The 20,197-nt window shown below is 40.2% G+C and overlaps 1 protein-coding gene across 1 annotated transcript; it reads left to right on the top strand.

Annotated features, from left to right (window-relative positions):
- Positions 1-1,425: 1,425 nt before the first annotated feature.
- sae1 (SUMO1 activating enzyme subunit 1) lies at positions 1,426-20,197 on the top strand. Its single transcript, XM_080428048.1, has 9 exons — positions 1,426-1,619; positions 2,615-2,726; positions 3,333-3,506; positions 9,195-9,340; positions 10,732-10,831; positions 11,981-12,086; positions 16,781-16,925; positions 17,205-17,274; positions 19,752-20,197. The coding sequence occupies exons 1-9, from the start codon at positions 1,528-1,530 to the stop codon at positions 19,842-19,844; spliced, it is 1,038 nt and encodes a 345-aa protein (XP_080284174.1). The 5' UTR covers positions 1,426-1,527; the 3' UTR covers positions 19,845-20,197.

Genomic DNA, 20,197 nt, shown 5'->3' with positions numbered 1-20,197 from the left:
TGATGATTTAGCACTCCTAGCACATACACACCAACAGATGCAGGAAAAATCAGGCAAACTAGAGACAGCAGCTGCTTCACTTGGGCTTAAAATCAATTCATCAAAAACTAAGGTAATACGGATAAACAATAAGAGCAACACCCCAATAATCATAGACCAAAAGCAGCTAGAGGAGGTAACCAGTTTTACATACTTAGGAAGCATAATCGCGGTGGACGGAGGAACGGATGAGGATGTCAGTGCTAGAATAGGCAAAGCCAGGACCACATTCAACATATTAAATAAAATCTGGAAAGCAAAAGACATTTCACGCAAGACCAAACTGCAAATCTTCAACTCAAACGTCAAATCCACCCATACTCTACAGTTCACTGAGTTCAGAAACCTGGAAGACAACAACCATCATACTCAACAAAATGCAGACATTCCTCAACCGCTGCCTCCGACGCCTCCTAGGAATATAGGCTACTGGCCCAACACCATCTCCAATGCCAACCTGTGGGAAAAACTTCCCACTAACCTGTGGGACCTCACTAGACAGGACACAATAGGAACACAAATCGGGAGGAGGAAATGGAATTGGATAGGTCACCGTCACACACTGCGAAGACACAATAAATCAATTACAAAACAGGCGCTAACATGGAACCCGCAAGGCAAGAGGAAGAGAGGAACCTGGAGAAGAACCACAGAGCAGGAGATGAAGGCGCAAGGGCTGTCATGGCAACAACTGGAGCGGAGGGCACAAGACCGAAGGGGATGGAAGAGTTTCATCAATGGCCTATGTTCCTCAGGGAATTTAAAGGCCTAAGTAAGTAAGTAATGTAGAAGTACTCTGTTACAAGTAAAAGTACAAAAGTATTGGTATCAAAATGTACTTAAAGTACCAAAAGTAAAAGTACTAAAATGTTTGAAAATACCTCACAACTGCACGTTGTGAGCTTGTAGATCGTCTATTTTCAAATAGCCTAGGTATAAAATAGGGCTAAAGTGGTTAATGTATGTTTTATAATGTAATCATTTATATTGCAAAGTTTTCAAATAATTGTAGTGGAGTAAAAGTACAATATTTGCCTCATGAGATGTAGTGGAGTAAAAGCAAAAGCATAGACATACTCCAGTAAAGTAAAAGTACCTCAAAATTGTACTCAAGTACAGTACTTGAGTGAATGTACTTAGTTACTTTACACCACTGGGTTTTGGGGGGTCATCCCTATGTTCCCCGGGCGGGTTCTATGTTCCCCACTAAGGTTAGGGTTAGGTTTAGGTTAGGTCCTATATTCCCCGCTCTCCCTAGGAAAGCGGGGAACATAGGACCCGTGGAACATAGGTACGGTCCCGGTTTTGGACCATAAATAATTATCAAGTCTGCTGCTGTTTTTGTTTTTTTTTCCATTTGACGCCTGTTTTACGTCATCACACAGCGACTGTAACAGCATCCATAGCGGGACTCTTGCAGTGTTTCAAACTAGATCTACGAACGATCTACACAGATCTACAAACGTCTACTTGTTCTAAACGATAGATATGATTGAGAAGGAGGACCCGATCATCAGCGAGGAAGAGGCGGCTCAGTATGATCGCCAGATCAGGCTGTGGGGGCTGGATGCACAGAAGAGGTATCATTCATTATAGCCAGCTAAGCTAAGCTAACTAGCATGTCATTGATAAGGCAGTCGGCTAGCTTGCATTGTGCTTGCCTTGTTTCATGCAGTGGTGTAAAGTAACTAGGTACATTTACTCAAGTACTATACTGTACTTATAATTTTGAGGTATTTTTTTACTTTACTGGAGTGTTTCCAATTTGCAGTACTTTTAATTCTACTCCACTACATCTCAGAGGCAAATATACTTTTACTCCACTACAATTATCTCAAAACTTTAGTTATTACTTTGTAGACACTTCAGCCCTATATACATTTTGGCCATTTGAAAATAGCACATCTACAAGCTCATCTAAACGAATAAGCTTGTAGATCTGCTATTTTCAAAAGATTTGTGTACATTTGAAAACTTGTGAAATGGGACATTCTGCATAATGAGTACTTTCTACTTTTGGTACTTTAAGTACATTTTGATACCAATACTTTTGTACTTTTACTCATTTTTTTTATTCCCGAACTTTTACTTGAGACAGTATATTGCAGTATTGATACTTTTACTCAAGTAAAAAATGTGAGTACTTTTTCTTCCACTGCTTGCACTCATGCACAAAACAGAACCGTGTCTGATCCCTACAAGCAGCTAGCTACACATATACTTTTTCACCAATGTAGGAATGGCCTAACTTGTGAATAAACCTTCCTTCCTAATTAAATGAAAATGTATGCATTTGCATATTGATTGACTGATTGATTGAATACTTTATTAACAGTTGACTTTGCAAAACAAAGCACAGAAGTACAGTTCAATACAAAAGGATGCTAAAAGAATGTAAACCCAAGAAAGCTCTATGGCTTAAGTCGTTTCCATAGCCATACTGTATGATCACTATCGGTGTGCAACAACATTTTTCTGAAAGTTCAAAACAGAGTGAGCCCCTTCTTAATAAATGAATGCTTCAGATACTCCAGTGCGGCTGTTTATACTTCGCATGTCTGTTTGTGTTTTCCAGGTTGCGAGGCTCTCGCGTTCTCCTTGTAGGTTTGGGTGGTCTCGGAGCTGAAGTGGCCAAGAACCTCATCCTTGCAGGAGTCAAAGGACTGACTCTGCTGGATCATGAAGAGGTACTACTCGTGCACACATAGAAGTAGCCATGGCAGCACTTTCAAAACATGAACTTTGCAGCCAATATCTGTTGCCCAGGGACCTGCTCCACCTCTACAGTAGGCTCATGTCATCATGGGTACTGGTAGGAGTAGGCTATGCCCCTAACATACAGTGACCAGACTTCCCGTTTTTTTCCGGGATTGTCCCGGTTTCAATCTGGGTGTCCCAAGTCCTGACAAATATCAGTTAAATACTAAAATGTCTCCATTTTCAACATTCACTACCCGGTTTTTACCAGGACAATATAGAGTAGGGTGAAATACTGTATACATCTACAAGCAGGTCAGATATTCGAGTTATTCTTGATATGAGTAGTAAGATATGTCTTTTGTATTAACTCAACTTAGTCAGTATACCATGCATCAATCACAGTATTGCAAATATACCCAGATACTAATCTTTGAACAATCTTCAGAAATATTTTATAACTGAAAATCTCCTTCCTCTGGCCACTCGGTAGGTTGTATTGGGAAATGGCAATTAGTACACCACCTGGCACCCGGCCAGTGATCACCCTACTAGTCATTTATTCCCATTCATATTCCCCATGTCATCTCTTTTAGGTGACAGAGGAGTCGTGTCGAGCCCAGTTCCTGGTTCCAGTGACGGCTCAGGGCCGGAACCGAGCTCAGGCCTCTTTAGAGCGTGCTCAGTACCTCAACCCCATGGTGGAAGTATGTGCCGATATAGAACAGGTTGAGGACAAACCAGATGATTTCTTCTTCCAATTTGATGCTGTAAGTTGAAAGTTAAAGTTTGTCTGATTTCTGAGTATTTGCTATTGCAAGTTCTATGACAAGTTTCACAACCATGAATACGGGGAGTGATGCTTTTCTGACGACATGGACATATGTTTGTCTTTAGCAGTCATAACGTATTGTGTTATGTTTTGATTTGCGTAACATGATAGCTCTTTCCATGGAAAAGTTTACAGTATTATTAGTTGTTGTGCCGGTGAGGTAAGAAACCCTAGGAGGGCTTATGCAAGTACCTCACCGTTTACATTACCTATGAATTGATTTATTTAATATTAAAGACAAAAACAAAAAACAATAATGAACAGAGAAAAGAAAACAAGACAGAAAAGACGTCTGTGATCTATAAACATAAGATAAAGGAAAATAAAATTACAGACTGGGCAGAAGAGACAAAAACAAAACCAAACGAAAACGATTGGGACAATTGGGATGGATTATGTCATCCCCATAAAGGGGATGATTTTGCACTTTGTTTTCCAGTTGAGGTTCAAAACTACAGCAGCAGATTAAAAACATAGCATGCTAGTAAGCAATGCAGCTGCATGTATACAATTTTTTTTTTTTAAAGATTTATTGGGGGCTATGCCTTTTATTGAGAGGACAGTAGGCTGACAGGAAATGGGGAGAGAGATGGGGAGTGGCATGCAGAAAAGGCCGTCAGGATCGAGACTCGAACCTGCGACGTGTTGTCCGGCTACATTGAGCCTAGGTGCCTGGACCTCTACGCCAGCGCTCCAGGCCTGCATGTATAAAATGAATAGTGTGTTAGATTAAGGTGTGCCCAGAGCCATGGGTGTAACAATGTGCAACGCATAGACAGTAGTCTAACGCATAGGCAGTAGTCTATGCGTATATTCAAAAATAGCAGATATACAAGCTCATATGAGCTTCTAGATCGGCAAAAGAAAGAATTATCATGAACATTTGTGCAAATCCTTGAATATATATATATATATTTTTTAAAGCAAACATTTGTAACTCAAATCTTTGCTTCTGGGGATTCTACAAATGTCTTCTAAATCCTAACAGTTAAAAAAAAAACATATGTTGCCATAATCAGTGGTGCTCAAGCTTTTTCATATCAACATATAATACCCCAAAAATGTATTATATGTTCTTCCAGGGACCCCCCAGAAGCAAAGATTTGAGCAAAATGGGTTGTACATCAGTGCTTCTAAAGCTCTGTCTTTGCAATATTCAATATGACCACTAGATGGCCTCCATTGTATGTGTAATATTCTTCCTCAATGTTTTTCTGTCTCGCCAAGGAGATCCATACACCTGCATGGTTATGGCTCAATAATGGCACCATTTTTGCGTTGACAACCAACAGAGAGTGGTTATTATTTTGGAAGCCTTTCATGAACATATTTTCTACCAGAATTTAATGATTTAATTCAGCCCAAAAATCTGGTTCCAACTACAATAATTAGTAATAAAATAATAAAATCATTTATTATTGACAGACTATACAATAGTAGTGTGTGTAGACCCATTGGCAATTTAGTCACTTCAGCCTTAAAGATGTACAAAATCCCAGTAACACACAGTGGGTAAACTCATTCACCAATGGCATTTTAGTTTATCATTGTTGTGATTTAGGTAAAATTAAAAGATAAAAACATTTAAATAAATAAATATTATACATTTCCGTAAGGATATCTTTAAATAAATAAATATTATACATTTCCGTAAGGATATCTTTTAACAATCAAGATAGAAATTAGTCTGGAAATCCTGTGATACTTAATTTTCACAGACATGCTGGCTGACACTATAAATGTAGTCCTGTGTATTTAAACGCAAAATGAGACATTTTACGGTCTCTTTTTTTGTGTGTGTATTTTTTCTTTTTTCCCCCCTCCCATTTTATTTGGATACATTGGCAGTCTGTTCCCTCTGGGAGTGTCAGGGAACGGTCATGAGGGGGGGGGGGGGGGGAGGAAAAAAAACAAAGGGTGTGGGGGGAGGACCAGGGAGGAGAATGGAACAAGGCAGAGGATGGATGAGACTAGGATGGAGGGTGAAGTTAGAACTAGGAATGACAACGGCTAACTAGTTAGCCACTATTTAAAAATATCTGATATGCTTATCGGCATATTGGTTTTACATAATAAATACATATACAACGTATTCCACATAATCTGCATTTCCGCACTGGGACTTCTACTGGTTGATCAGAGAGAGATCAAAGGAAAATGAAACGCACGAGGCATAGCTCAGTTTGCGAGCATTTCAGCCTTAGCTGGTCTTCAGCTAGACCATTATTTCTTTCTTTTTTAATAACTGTTAATTAACCGGATGAGGATGTTGGCTAACAGAACTATCAGTTTTTGACATTCCTAGCTGGAACATGGTGAGGGAGCGGTGGAGAGGAGAAAGAGGGAAGAGATAAGGAAGAGGGGTTTAGTGGACAAAGAGTCAAGATGTGAGATGAGAAAAGAAGGGAGGAGTATTCCGTTTTAAAATGTACAATTTAGGCATTTAGCAGATGCTCTTATTCAGAGTAACTTACCGTTCGAAATCAGAGCAAATGGCACGAGCCCTAGTCAACAAGTGGCCGGGTGAAGGGCCACAAGAGTGCAAAGAAAATAACCTGAATAACTAGTAAAATAAAGTAAACATTAAAGGGATAGTTCACCCTGTTGATGACTGGCAGCGGTTCCGGTAGGAGACACAAAGAGTCTCCTTTGAGTCTCCTACCGGAGACATTAGCATCTTTCCGCCGGTCATCAAAATATTGGCTTAGGAATGCAACAAAAACTAAAACATTTCCATGAATTCAAGTCTCCATGGGGTGATTAATCGATAGAAAGAAAGTAATTTTGGGGGTGAACTATCCCTTTAAACCAAGCATCTGTCTAAAGATTAGATAAATTGGAGCGGGGAGACTTGAAGAGAAGTAAGGGAGTTTAGATGTCAGGTTATTAGGGCCCCGATGTGGATGGACACATGGACAGAGAGAGGAGGGAGGGAGCACGGTATAGAACAGCAAGACGGGATGTGATGGCCGAGGGAGGATGCAAGGGAAGAGTACAAAGGGAGAGGAAAGGCGGGCGCAGAAGGAACTGAGGGAGGGGAGAAAGGGATGTTATTAACCCATTCAATCCAGGAACGCATCTGTGTCATTTCTAGATTTCTTTGGCTATTAAAAAAATAATATATATATTTTTTTAAATCGCAGATCTACAAGCTCATAGAGTGCCACGCTACTAGCTTGTAGATCTGCTATTTTTGGGCAAAAAGCTTCTGGGGGTTCTACAAATGTCCTCTAAATCATACAGTTTAAAAAAAATAAACGTATGTTTCTATATCAGTGGTTCTCAAACTTTGTCATGTCAAAGACGTCCAAAAATTATATGTATTTGGCCGCGGACCCCCATCTCAAAATATTTTGTAGCGACCCCCAGAAGCAAAGATTTCAGTAAAAAATATTCCCTTCAAAAAACATGTATTCAAATATTTTGCACAAATTTTCACAATAAAAACAAATAGCAGATCTACAGTGCAGCACTACGACCTTGTAGATCTGCTATTTCTGAATAGCCAAAGAAATCTTAAAACGACACACAGATGCGTTTCCCGCTCTTAATGGGTTAATCCAGTCAGTCTCCCATATTGACAGAGGAGAAAGAGAGAAGATGTAATGCTAGACTAGAGCGAGGAAGGAAGGGATCCTGTGGATTGTCAGGGAGGAGAGAGATGGCACTGTTTTAGACCTGGAGATGAAGAGTGAGAAAAACGCAAAAGGGGGTCATCTCTGATGTGGATTGCTTGGTCCTGCTTCTTTTATCTTTTTTCCATGGATACATCTCCCGTGTCGCACAGCAGGCCATGGGAGATCATAAGAGGACGGGGTTGGGAGTGTGCAAGGTTCTTTCACACTGAATCCAACAGCAGACCATCTGGGTAGCTGTGGGGTGCAGCAATGTCATGCCACCACACTCTATTCATTCCTGTTAGCAGGACACTGTTATTAATTATTAAAATGTCCACCGTTGTTAACAATCATGGGTTTATATAAAAAGGGAAACAAGGTTTTCTAAGGACGCACACAAAAAGTATTTTGCTGTGTTGTGGAGTAATGGATGGATGGGTTTAACACAAAAGGGTAATTCGGATGTGTCAGGTTGATCACAGAAATTAACTGAGGTCTTTCTTGCCTCTGTATAATAAGATGTACCAACAGCCTTTTCTTGTGTCAGCCCGATTTGTCGGCCGTTATTCGACTTTTTATGTGAGCTTGTAGATTGGCTGTTTATGTTTTTTTTTTTTAAGGGCTTAAGTGAGTAAATAAATTTAAAGTTCAGTGTATGTGTTGTGTTCGGTCAAAACATTGGTAATTGGTGGTCTCGGACTCAAAAATCCAAAAAAGATCCAAAATCGGGATCGGCATCTGACCCTAAAATCTGGCATCGGTTGGGCTCTAGTCTTATCTGTGTGCTGGGGGTGTCGGGGTATGTTGGGCTTGGTCACTAGGATAAGATGGACCCACCCCTCGATTTACAGTAGCCAGCTGCTGATTCTGTGTCTTATTCTGTCCACCACACCCTGTTAAGAACGGCATGATCCAGTCAACAACAGACTTGGTTTGTTTGTTTGTTTAGGCCTACTGCTAGAGCATGGCGCTAATTCTGCCAGGCTTAGGGCTTCCAGTGTCACTGGCACTACCCCAGTGGTGTAAAGTAACCAAATACATTTACTCAAGTACTGTACTTAAGTAACATTCTTTTGATATTTTTACTTTACTGGAGTATTTCCAATTTCCAATACTTTTACTTCTACTCCACTACATCTCAGAGGCAAATATTGTACTTTTACTCCACTACAATTATTTGAAAACTTAAGTTAGCCTACTTTTCAGATATAAATTATGAAATTATGAAACATACATTAACCACCTTAGCCCTATTTTATACCTCAAATAGCCGATCTACAAGCTCACAACGCGTCGCATCGCGACGTGTTGTGAGCTTGTAGATCTGCCATTTTCAAACATTTTTTTTTGGTACTTTAAGTACATTTTGATGCCAATACCTTTGTACTTTTACTCAGTACATTTTGAATTATGGACTTTTACTTGTAACAGACTATTTCTATATTGCAGTATTGATACTTTTACTTAAGTAAAAAATTTGAGTACTTTTTCCACCACTGCCACCCACACTATAAAAGTGCACACACTTAAATAAATAATAATGGTTGAAAGCCTCCACCAAATTGTGCTTTTATGGGGTCATACATGGACAGATAAAGCTACACTGATATTGATAATGATAACGATATGATAATCAGTTGACAGATTTACTAGTCTATGGCAGTTAGCTTCCCTCTCTCACTAAGACGGATTGGAATGGACTCTGTATATATCGTTTTCAGTTTGCTGTCAAACCAGTAACTGTAGGAAAGATGGGAGGATAATTTCTTCAATGTGTTTCCCGTATAGTCTGTTAATCATATTTCCTTTGCCTTTGTGTGCAATATAATATGCCATGTTGTACCCATCTGTGGGTGTCTTTATTTACTTTTTTATCGTTTTGGTTTTCATGTTTGATATTTGTGTGCAGTGTTTTATTTCATATTTTCCGGTATGGGGTTTAATAAAGTGCACGTATTCTACCCAGCATTCTCCCTAACCAACCTACCAATTTTTGTGTCCTCCTTCAGGTGTGTCTGACAGGATGCTCCAGGGATCTGATGGTCCGCGTCGACCAGCTCTGTTGTAAACGCAAAATCAAGGTGTTCTGTGGTGACGTCTATGGCTACTACGGTTACATGTTCTGTGATCTTGGACCAGAGCACAATTATGTGGAGTAAGTGTGTGTGAGAGAGAGAGAGACACACACATTAGAGGCCTTGGTTATGTGTGTAGACTAATCGTGTTGATAGTCTTAGAACTGTTTTTATACACGTTCTATAAGTGGCTTTCGAAGAAAAAGGCCAAACAGTTCTCCTCAATCTCTGCTATAATTGGGTGGGTAGCCAGGCTGTTTGTCCTTAAGATGTGTAAAACCACTATTATTTGAATCATATACTGAATCATTTAATTGGTCCCTCTACATAAAGCATGTGTGTGTGTGCATATTCTCCCCAGGCATTTGTGTGATGAATATCTTGCTCAAGGGCAATCCAAGGAAGTTCTAGACTTGCCTCACCTAGATAGCCCAGAAGCCGTACCTGAAACCTTATAATTAAAGCCCACTTCTCTAACCTTGATGCTCCTGCTTCCTCTAAGCATGTGATCAACTTGACTGTTGTGTGCGTGTGCGTGCGTGTGCGCACGTGTGTGTGTGTGTGTGCGTGCGTGTGTGTGCGTGTGTGCGTGCGTGTGTGTGCACACGTGTGCGAGTGCGCATGCGTGTGTGCATAACTCGTGAGTTGCGTGCTTCCAAACACATGAGCACAGGCTTTTTCTGTGGTCTCACTTACCACATGCCTTATAGTCAGGGGATATTAATAAAATCTTGGAATAAATTCCTTACCAAAAAAAATCTTCACCAATGTGTTTGTAAAGGTGTCTAGTAACACACCTCACAAAGACTGAAATGCAGTTTCCCTAGGAGAATTTTTGACAGCTGCTGAAAGTTGGGGTACCCACCATTTCCCTGCATTTCCATGCAGGAAAAATAAAAATAAAAATCAATTCTGTTTCAAGTAGCATGTGAGGGGTCAAACTAGGGTGTTTTTATGATTCTGAATCCATTGCAAGCATTTGTTTTGCACCAAAACCACTCCTTGGGCTAAAAACGGCCATAGCCATCCTTTTCCAGGTATATTTTTTATGTAAAAAGCCCATTGAGATTGGGCTGTTTTTAGCCCAAGGAGTGGTTTTGGTGCAAAACAAATGCTTGCAATGGATTCAGAATCATAAAAACACCCTAGTTTGACCCCTCACATGCTACTTAAAACAAAATTAAAATTAGATTTTTTTTTCCTGCATGGAAATGCAGGGAAATGGTGGGTACCCCAACTTTCAGCAGCTGTCAAAAATTCTCCTAGGGAAACTGCATTTCAGTCTTTGTGAGATGTGTTACTAGACACCTTTACAAACACATTGGTGAAGATTTTTTTTGGTAAGGAATTTATTCCAAGATTGGATTTTTTTCTGCTAATATCCCCTGACTATTAATTAACACATGTCCAAGTACTATGGTAAATTCATACCATTGTTTGTACTAATAATGTCTTATCTGTCTTCCCCCAGGGAGAAGCTAAAGGTAGTGAAGCCGTCTGCGAACTCCAATGACGGCCCTGAGGCCAAGAAAGCCAAGATTGACCCCAACGAGACCACCATGATCAAAAAGGTAGGAGGACTTGTGGACTTCATTGGATGTATGGTGAAAATGTACAGCATCTCACCCGTCAGTTGTTGTGATGTTTTGTCCACAGTCAGTACATTTACATGTTAGGCAGTTTTGGCGTGTAAGCATCCACCACCTTATGATATTTTGGATTTTGCTTTTAAACCAATTTGGCTGGTGAAGTGGCCCATGTGGCTTGGGAATCCTTGCATGAAATGGCCACTGGCTGGGGGTGAAAATAAAGATCCTAACCAATAGAAGCTAGTGGCACTGAATAGAGGGTGGGACAGTTAATCAAAGTAATCGATGTATTCGATTATAAGAACTAGGCCAATGCCATGCCCCTCTGGTTATGCAATACCTTTTGTGTTGTACCCGTTGTCAAAGTACTTGCATCACGTGTATTATCCATTATCATAGTAGCTGGAGGTAAGTCTATGACGCCGTCACAAAGGCTCTGGTGAGGTGATGACCCCTGGTAACAAACTAAAAGGAGTAGTTCACCCAAAAAAGTACTTATTTTATATCAATTACACACCCCATGAAGCCTTGAATTCATGGATTTTTTTTGGGTTTTTGTCGCATTCCTAAGCCAATAATTTGATGACCAGCGGAAAGATGCTAATGTCTCCAGTAGGAGACTCAAAAGAGACTCTTTGAGTCTACTACCGGAAACGCAGCCGGTGATCAAATTATTGGCCTAGGAATGCGACAAAAACAAAAAAAAATCCATGAATTCAAGGCTTCATGGGGTGTGAAATTGATAGAAAATAAGTAGTTTTTTGGGTGAACTACTCCTGGTCTTCCTCAGAATGAACTTTGTTAGTCCTATCCTCCTATGACATCATATTGATGACATCAGGGATCTCCATATATGGGCATAAAAGAAAGACAAACAGACAGATCTAGAGATCTCCTTGGGCATAAATGGGACAATTGTAAAAAACACATTTCTCATTTAATCAATTACCGGTAATTAAAAAGGTAATGGATAGAATAATCACTAAGATAATTGCAGCCATAGCACTGAAATCAGCCAATGCAGAGTGAAGTACAGAAGAATAGAATCAGAGGATGATATATACATTGAATATGCCATGGCTACAACCTTTACTGTGTTCATGAATGTTTTGTCTTCTTCCATCCAACCAGACATCCAATTTCTGCTCCCTGAAAGAAGCTCTTGAGGTTGATTGGACGAATGAGAAGGCCAAAGCCAGTCTGAAGCGCACACCTGTGGACTACTTCCTCCTCCATGGTATAACTACTCAGTCAGGCATCATCCAAGACATAATGCTGTGTGCCCGTATACTGTATAATAATATACCGTATACTACATAAGGCATCTAGTATACTGTTCTTGGCAGTTGGCATGCAATTTGAAATTGATATACCGTACTACTGTTTTGTGCCAACTAGAAATGAAATCATGTTCCCTTGTTTGAATAATGGGGTCCATCGACACCATACTTAAAATCCAGTGAGTTAAGTATACTTAATAGGGCTGTACAATTTATCTAACATAATCGAAAATCATGATTTTATTTTTTTCATAATGATGTAATCATGAAACCTGGAAAATTATGCAAACACCTTACTTGGCAGGTGTTACATCTTGCCCTTGCCTTTCCATTTGACCCCTTTTTCTCCCAATTTCTATTTCTCTGCCATATCAAGCTTCTCAAAATAGCAGTGTAGGATATAGCCAAAGGATATGTGGGGCAGGGCGAATGAATGTGCATCGTTTCTCATTCAATAATGAATATAGAGACAGAATTAGTGCTTAACATTCAGCAACAAAATACCAGTGGTGGAAAGTAACTAAGTACATTTACTCAAGTACTGTACTTAAGTACAATTTTGAGGTCTTTTTACTTTACTGCAGTATTTCCAGTTTTCAGTACTTTTACTACTCCACTACATCTCAGAGGAAAATATAGTACTTTTACTCCACTAGAATTATTTGAAAACTTTAGTTACTTGTTACTTTGCAGAAATACATTATTATATTATAAAACATACATTAACCCCTTTAGCCCTGTTTTTTATTTGAAAATAGCCGATCTACAAGCTCACAACGCGTCGCATCGCGACGCGTTGTGAGCTTGTAGATATGCTATTTTCAAACATTTTAGTAGTTTTACTTTTGGTACTTTAAGTATTTTGATGCCAATACTTTTGGACTTTTACTCAAGTAACCTTTTGAAAATTTTGAACACAGGGCTTTTACTTGTAATAGAGTATTTTTATATTGTGGTATTGCTACTTTTACTTAAGTAAAATATCTGAGTACTTTTTCCACCACGCCACAAAATACTGCCGTTGTGCTTGGGCAGCTCTCAGGAATGAATGTGTGTTACTTTATGAGGTTGTTCATCTTCATTCTCCAAAGCCTTCCTTCAACAAATGGAAGTCATAAAACCATTGACCAGCTTCTTCATGATGCCATGAAAGGCAGAACTCAAGGTTAGCGACATCGGCTAGGTACCAACTGTTGACCACATGAACCCTAGCATCCCTATTATGGGCATGTCATAACAGATGAACATTCAGCAAAAATGGATGAAGATTCCATGAAAATAACAGGTCTGCAAGCTCACAACTCATCGCAACGCATGATGAGCTTGCAGTAGTGTTGATTTTGACAGCAAATTTTGATTTAGTTTTAGTCATAGTCTTTGGAATAAAATTCCATTTAGTTTTTGTCATATTTTAGTCATCTGAAATGCTATAGTTTTTGTCTAGTTTTAGACGACTAAATATCATAAGATTATAGTCGACTAAATCTACAGTTGATTTAGTCGACTAAAATGTATGTTGGTGGTGCCTTGATGTAGCCTGGTAAACCCCCTCCCTCCGGAAATCTCATTTGCATTTGATTTCAGGGAGGTCTGGGATTGCGTAGGGAGTAAGCATGCCCGAACACTGCGTGTCCGAACCAATCAGCGGCTGCTAGGGGCGGGATCATCCAATCAGCTGCCTAGTAGCTTGAAAAAAAGAAAAACTGTCTGTCATCGATTCTGCGACCGAAGTCTCAGATGGGATGTAGGCTGTGAAACAAATGTGTGTCGCAAGCTTCTTCCATTTGACGGTGTCAGGTTAGCCTTGATGGCGTTGTAATGGCTGATTGTACACTTGGTTGCATGCTGAAAATAGCTGATCTACAAGCTTGTAGATCTGCTATTTTCAGCATGCACACCCTTGCGCAACCAAACATAAAATGTCTTTTAGTTCTACTAGATCTCTTCCCCACTAGTCTCTCTCTAACATTTTAGACTAGTTTGTATTTGTTGACGAAATTGGCAATATATTTAGTCTTTAGTTTTGATTTAGTTTTGGGCAGTGAAAAAAGGTAGTCGACGTACATTTTTCGTCATAGTTTTAGTCGACGAAATCAACACTGGCTTGCAGATCGTCTTTTTTCGGAAAAGAGATATAGTGTAGAAGGAAAAAAGTATAGACCCCCTGACGGACCCCGGTCAACAAATTATGTAGGGTTTAAGTGGTTAAAGATGGAACCTTATGACCTGAAGTACAAACCTAACGCATAACCCCCATCTTCCTGTTTTTCAAATTATTTTCATTGTCTGATGACATTTCTAAAGAGTTGTTATTGTCCTTTCGTCACCGGTACCTGCACCCATTAACGTGTACAGTACGTACAGTACTCATTAGTTTCCATCACTGGCTGTCCATGGCCAGTCATGTGCACAACAGCACAACAACAACGCCACATGACATCAATAGATACACATGCAGAAGCGGATAAGAACAGGAAATAAAGTAGGATATGACTAGCTACCGGGGTTTCCACTCAAACAGGTTTTGTAATGTTGGTAAACCACATCGAAAACATCCTTCCCTTCTGGTTTGCTTTGTGTTTCTTTTAGTGAACCTGTCATGATGCCACCGTGTCAACTTTTGATGTTTAGCTCTTCTGTCAGCAGAGTATACAGTGTAACTTGGTAATGCCGAAAGTCATTATAAAAGACTGGCAACACTGTAATCAGTTAATTTTGCCCTGGAAAGACAGCCAGTGCATATCTATGGACGAATCCACAGAGCGGCAATCATAACTGCGGTGTCAAGCGGGTGCCGCTCCGCACCGCGACACCGCAGCTACAGGCAGCAGCTCTGTGGATTCGTCTATATGCCTACTACGGCATCCATAGGAATGGGAAAGGAAATGACACCAGATACCATTTAAATTACATTTGTCTTCTCTATCTAAAGGCGGCTATTATATTAGCCCATTCAATCCCGGAACGCATCTCTGTCATTTTAGATTTCTTTGGCTATTCAAAAATGAGCTTGTAGATCTGCTATTTTTTTTAAATAGTGAAAATCGTTGAATATTTATTTTTTAAAGCAAACATTTGTCAAATATTTTGTTCCAGGGACCCCCAGAAGCAAAGATTTGAGTTAGACATGTTTGCTTTAAAAAATATACATTCAAAGATTTTTCAACAATAGCAACAAGCTCATAGCGTGGCACCACGCTATGAGCTTGTATATCTGTTATTTTTGAATAGCCAAAGAAACCTAAAATGACGCGTTCCAGGATTGAATGTTTTAAAAGTATATGAAATCCTAACGATACAGCTACAATATATGATGAGCATGACAATCAAAGTAGCAGATTAAATTAGTTTTATCATCCGCTGTGGCCACTGTTGCCTTGTTCCTGTCTTACCACCCACCTGTCATTTGTCTGCTGTTTATCAGGCTCACATTTATGAATGGAAACAGCGTAGTTGTTATTTATTTGTTTCATTCCTATAATTGGAGATAGTAGATATTTTGGGTGACTGATGAGGAAGTGGTTCTTTCTCTGTTACAAACGGTTTTCCTGTCTCACTACAAACAGATCAGGGGATGATGGGCAGGGCACTGAGGTGGTGATAAGATTGACATTTCACTGATAAGGAGCGTAGGTGAAGAAATAAAGGGCTGTGTGTGTGCGTGTGTGTGTGTGTGTGTGTGTGTGTGTGTGTTACGGCTGGAAATGGCTGTGGGTGTATGAGGCTTCCTGACGTGGTTAATGGACAGACTGAATCAGGATATAAGGGGGTGGCGTGTGCATGAGCGCTCTTGTGTAACAAAATAAAAGTCAGTTGAGCTAAATGCTCTGTCCTGCCCTTCACCCAAATCAAGTGTGCCCTTTTGGCTGAGCTCAGTCAGTACACTGTCAAATCCTTGGATGTTTATAGAGAGTGAACAAATGGACCCACACCCTCTCTGGTACAGGGCTCCTTCATTCAAGATGAAGACTCTGAAGAGGAAGCTGTAGTCTGTGCTAGCATGAATTGACCCGCGGTCGAGTTGTGCGTTCACTCAACGTTTGCCGACGCGCTTTGATAGTGTAGTGGTGGTGAGACACAGACCTTAACAGATAATAGGTTTTGATGGTGCAACATTGAGGAGTTGCCTTACAACATCGAGATGACATGAGGTCTTTCCATGAGAAGATATTTCACCCTGGAAAGCACTTGCACGTACAATACCTTGATTTGACTCATGGCTCAAAGTCACTTGAATATGTGATGATGAAATTATAACTGCCAAGAGCACAATGTTATATACGAGAAGACAAAGTCCTTGGGAAAGTGTTTCATATGTCTTCTATTTTGGGGACGACAAATGTTTCCAGTCACTCAATTGTTGTTTCTCTCTCTTTTTCTTTCGCCTCTTCTCCTCTGTTTTCCTGTTCCTTCTTCTGTGTTTCCCCCTTCCTTCCTCTGTGATTTCCTCTTCCCTCCTCTGTGATTTCCTCTTCCTCCTTTGTTCCCCTCTTCCTCGCTCTGTGTTTTCCTTCCTTTCCTCTGTTTTCCTCTTCCTTGCTCTGTGTTTTCCTCCCTTCCTCTGTTTTCCACGTCCTTGCTCTGTTTTCATCCTCTCCTCTGTTTTCCTCTCCACTCCTCTGTATTCTCCCGTTCCCTCCACCCTCCAAAGTTCTGTTGAAGTTCCGTACAGACAAGGGTCGTGACCCCGCCCCACAGTCCTTTGCGGAGGACAGCCAGCTCCTGAGACAGATCCGGGATGATGTCCTTGAGGCCATGGGATTGGGCGGTGACCTGCTGGGGGACGACTTTATTGGGTAGATGAATGTCTCCAAATGTGTACCATGTTACTGTAAATGGGGTATACAGAAATAATTATGTAATTTCGATAACGCCATTACAGGATTAAAATGTCAACTCTTTGAGTTTAACAAAAAATATCACTACATCCCTCTTTAAGTTTCACTATAATGAGATGTACAATGTTAAAGTACTGAAGTACAATTAGAATACAAATCTAATTTATGAACTCCCAAACGGAACTGTGTGTGTGGTGTAAAACTTGTTTTCATCTTTTCATGTATGTTTGTCATTAGCTACTGCTTCTCTGAGATGGCCCCAGTATGTGCCGTGGTGGGTGGGGTTCTGAGCCAGGAAGTTGTAAAGGTGAGGCACACGCAAATATTAAATGCACTTCTCTTGAGCTGTGTAGTTGAATGTACAGAGCCAGGCTTAAAGGACAACTTTGTTTTTTTTTTACAACAAGGGTTATTTCATTAGTTTGTAGTGATAATAATTAAAAGATGAGTGTTAAAAAAAATCATGTATTGCTTTCTATCGTTATAGTGATTTTAGGTATTTTTAACTGGGGGGTGGGGGCATTCTGTCCATTGGTAAATAGTCATGAATGCAGCCTCAATTTCCGTGAAACTTTGTATGCACATCCCCACTAGACCAAGGAAGAAATGCCACCCTACATTTTTCAAATCAGCCTCATGGTGGCGCTGTAACGGCAGATTCACGTTTTGGCCTATACAGTTCAAGAGTTATAGGGCAAAACGTGAATCTGCCTGTTACAGTGCCACCATGAGTGCAATACACATCTTTTAATTATTATCATTACAAACTAATAAAATAACCTTTGTTGTAAAAAAAACTAAGTTGTCCTTTAAACACTGAGTAGGACATTACCGTTGCCCAGCTTGTTGCTAAATGTTAAGATCTTGGTAATAACATTTATTAGAGTCTGGGTTTCCATTCCGTGTGTAGCTCTGAACAGGACCTGACGCTGCTAGTGTTATGGTGTTCTGGGCACCATTCTCTGCTATCACAATGGATAGAGCATGACGTTACCCTTTCTATGATGGGTTGCATCTAATATATGAAGTTTCAACTTTTGTTGTAATCTGATGATGATAGACAGTGTACTTAGTCACTGCTGACAGAGTGACTTATTATGTCCATGTACACAGACGACTAATTAGACTATAAAAAAATATATTGTACTTGTCAAATAACAAAATGGTATGAAATATTCATAAGATGTGTACTCAAAGAATAAACCTCAGTGAGTACCTCAGTCTCTAGTGTAAGTAAGCTACATCACTTAGCAGCAGACATCAAATATGAATGAAATGTGCAGGAATGGAGTATATTCACAGTCGTATACATAAAATGGTAGTGCACTTGTAACGCTTGTATTCAAACACAGTCATACAGTATATACGTACATACAATATGATGGCCTGTATCACCAAGATTGACAGGGTTCGGTAGCCAGTACGTCATATTAAAAGAAAACAGCAGTATCTGTGTAGTTATCTAGCATATCTGTCTACATCCTGCAACTCTACTTTCTACCTATTAGGGTTTGTGCTCTGCAGTATATATTTGATAAATGAGAAATCACCACCTATCAGCCAACTGTTGGTCAATTCAGACTGTTGTTATATTGGGTCTTGTATACCTGCTTCCTTGACAGAGAAACAAACATCATTTGGAGATGTTTTTCTATTTAGAAACTCATATTTTTCTGTTGAAACAGCATAACATTCTTGTGTTATTCTGCCTTCCAATTTGGTGTGTGTGCACATGCACGCACGCACGCACGCACGCACGCACGCACGCACGCACGCATGCACACACACACTCCTTTTCCCTTATTTCCAAAACAACTACTTGAGATGAGATGCATCTTTTTGTGATCGCAGATGGTAGATTGTGTTCCGTCTGGAACGATGTATCTTGGTGGACTTTGGGCCACACCACAGCTGTGTCCTGTGGTTTAAAAAGTTAGATGTTTTTTCCTGCCATCGTAGTAACTACAACCGAGTTGTAGGACTCCGGGTTAGGTGAGGCAACAACTGGATTCGAAAATCATTTACTTTCACCCACTCCCCCGTGGAGCAGGGGCATGGTCTGACTACATGACCTGAATTAGACTTGACTACAAACTCTGAGTGGATTACAAATAATTTAGCTGAGCTGTGCTGTTGCCTCAGGCCTCGGGCTGTAGTTTAAACACAGGGGGTCAAGTCAGGATAAGTCTGTTGTGTCTGCCTCTGCCTGTGCGTAGAGGGAGTGTCGAGGGAGTGAGAGTGAGTACGCATGTGTGAGAGAGGGTAAGTGCACGCACGTGACTGTGTGGGTGGTAGAGGTAGTGTTTGTTCAGAGTCTTGTCATTGTGTTGGCACAAGGCCAAGCTTCCATCTCCATGGTGATGATGAAACTTACTGCAACTTGCCAACTGATGTCTTACTGCGCAAAATTATCCAATCTCACACACATAATCGAGCTAACCTTATTCACGCCACCCCAGAGAATTCAAGCACTGGAGAGAGACCTGGAGAGAAAAAGACAACGATCGTATGCGTGTGTCATTGAGGGCGGGAAGAAACTAGTTTTTCCTTGCCACAGAGGGTAGATGATTCAAACCTTTAACAGCAAATTAGATTGTTGTGTGAAAAACATCATCCCAAGTGCCGATTTATTGCCTGTCAAAATGTCTGGTAGATTAATTTACCAGTCAAAGCACAGGTACCGTTTGTATAAATAAACACAGTACAGTTGAGTTGAGTCATTTGACAGAGTGGTGTGAGAAACTGTGCGATTTTGATTTATTCTCTTCCTCTGGTCTTTTCCAGGCTCTCTCCCAGAGGGACGCTCCACACAGGAACTTCTTCTTCTTCGATGGTCGCAAAGGCAACGGCATCGTCGACTACTTCGGCCCCAAGTAAACGACACACGCACCCCGACTGGGACCGGACCAAGAGATTCTCGCACAGGACAGTTGCATACACACCCATGTGACCAGCAAATTTGGTTCTTTACTTTCTTTTTCACCGTCAGACTATTTATATTAAATAAAAGTCAAAAACCTACTGTAATCTGTTGCCTTAGCTTTTTGTAGTTATTTACTTACTCTACTCATTTTTGTTTGGATACAAAATCCAATAGGTGTTTACTGTGTAATTCTCGAAATGTCTTTTTTTTGTTTTGTTTTGTTTTGTTCTTATGTTTGGTCCATTATGTCTCAAGCACACAATGGGATTTTTACATTTTTGTAATAAAAAAATGTTTTGATAAAAGG

This window comes from Gymnoscopelus braueri (assembly GCF_963280865.1).
Source record: "Gymnoscopelus braueri genome assembly, chromosome: 5".
Lineage (NCBI taxonomy): Eukaryota > Metazoa > Chordata > Actinopteri > Myctophiformes > Myctophidae > Gymnoscopelus > Gymnoscopelus braueri.
Note: the sequence above shows the minus strand (reverse complement) of the source record. Positions and strands in the feature narration are given on the sequence as shown.

What these genes read in the sequence shown, in the direction of transcription:
- sae1 (XM_080428048.1), top strand. Translation starts at nt 1,528, where the DNA reads ATGATTGAGAAGGAGGACCCGATCATCAGCGAGGAAGAGGCGGCTCAG. An exon ending in CTGGGGGACGACTTTATTGG is followed by an intron (nt 16,926 to 17,204) that starts GTAGATGAATGT and finishes GTTTGTCATTAG; the next exon opens with CTACTGCTTCTCTGAGATGG. An exon ending in TGAGCCAGGAAGTTGTAAAG is followed by an intron (nt 17,275 to 19,751) that starts GTGAGGCACACG and finishes GGTCTTTTCCAG; the next exon opens with GCTCTCTCCCAGAGGGACGC.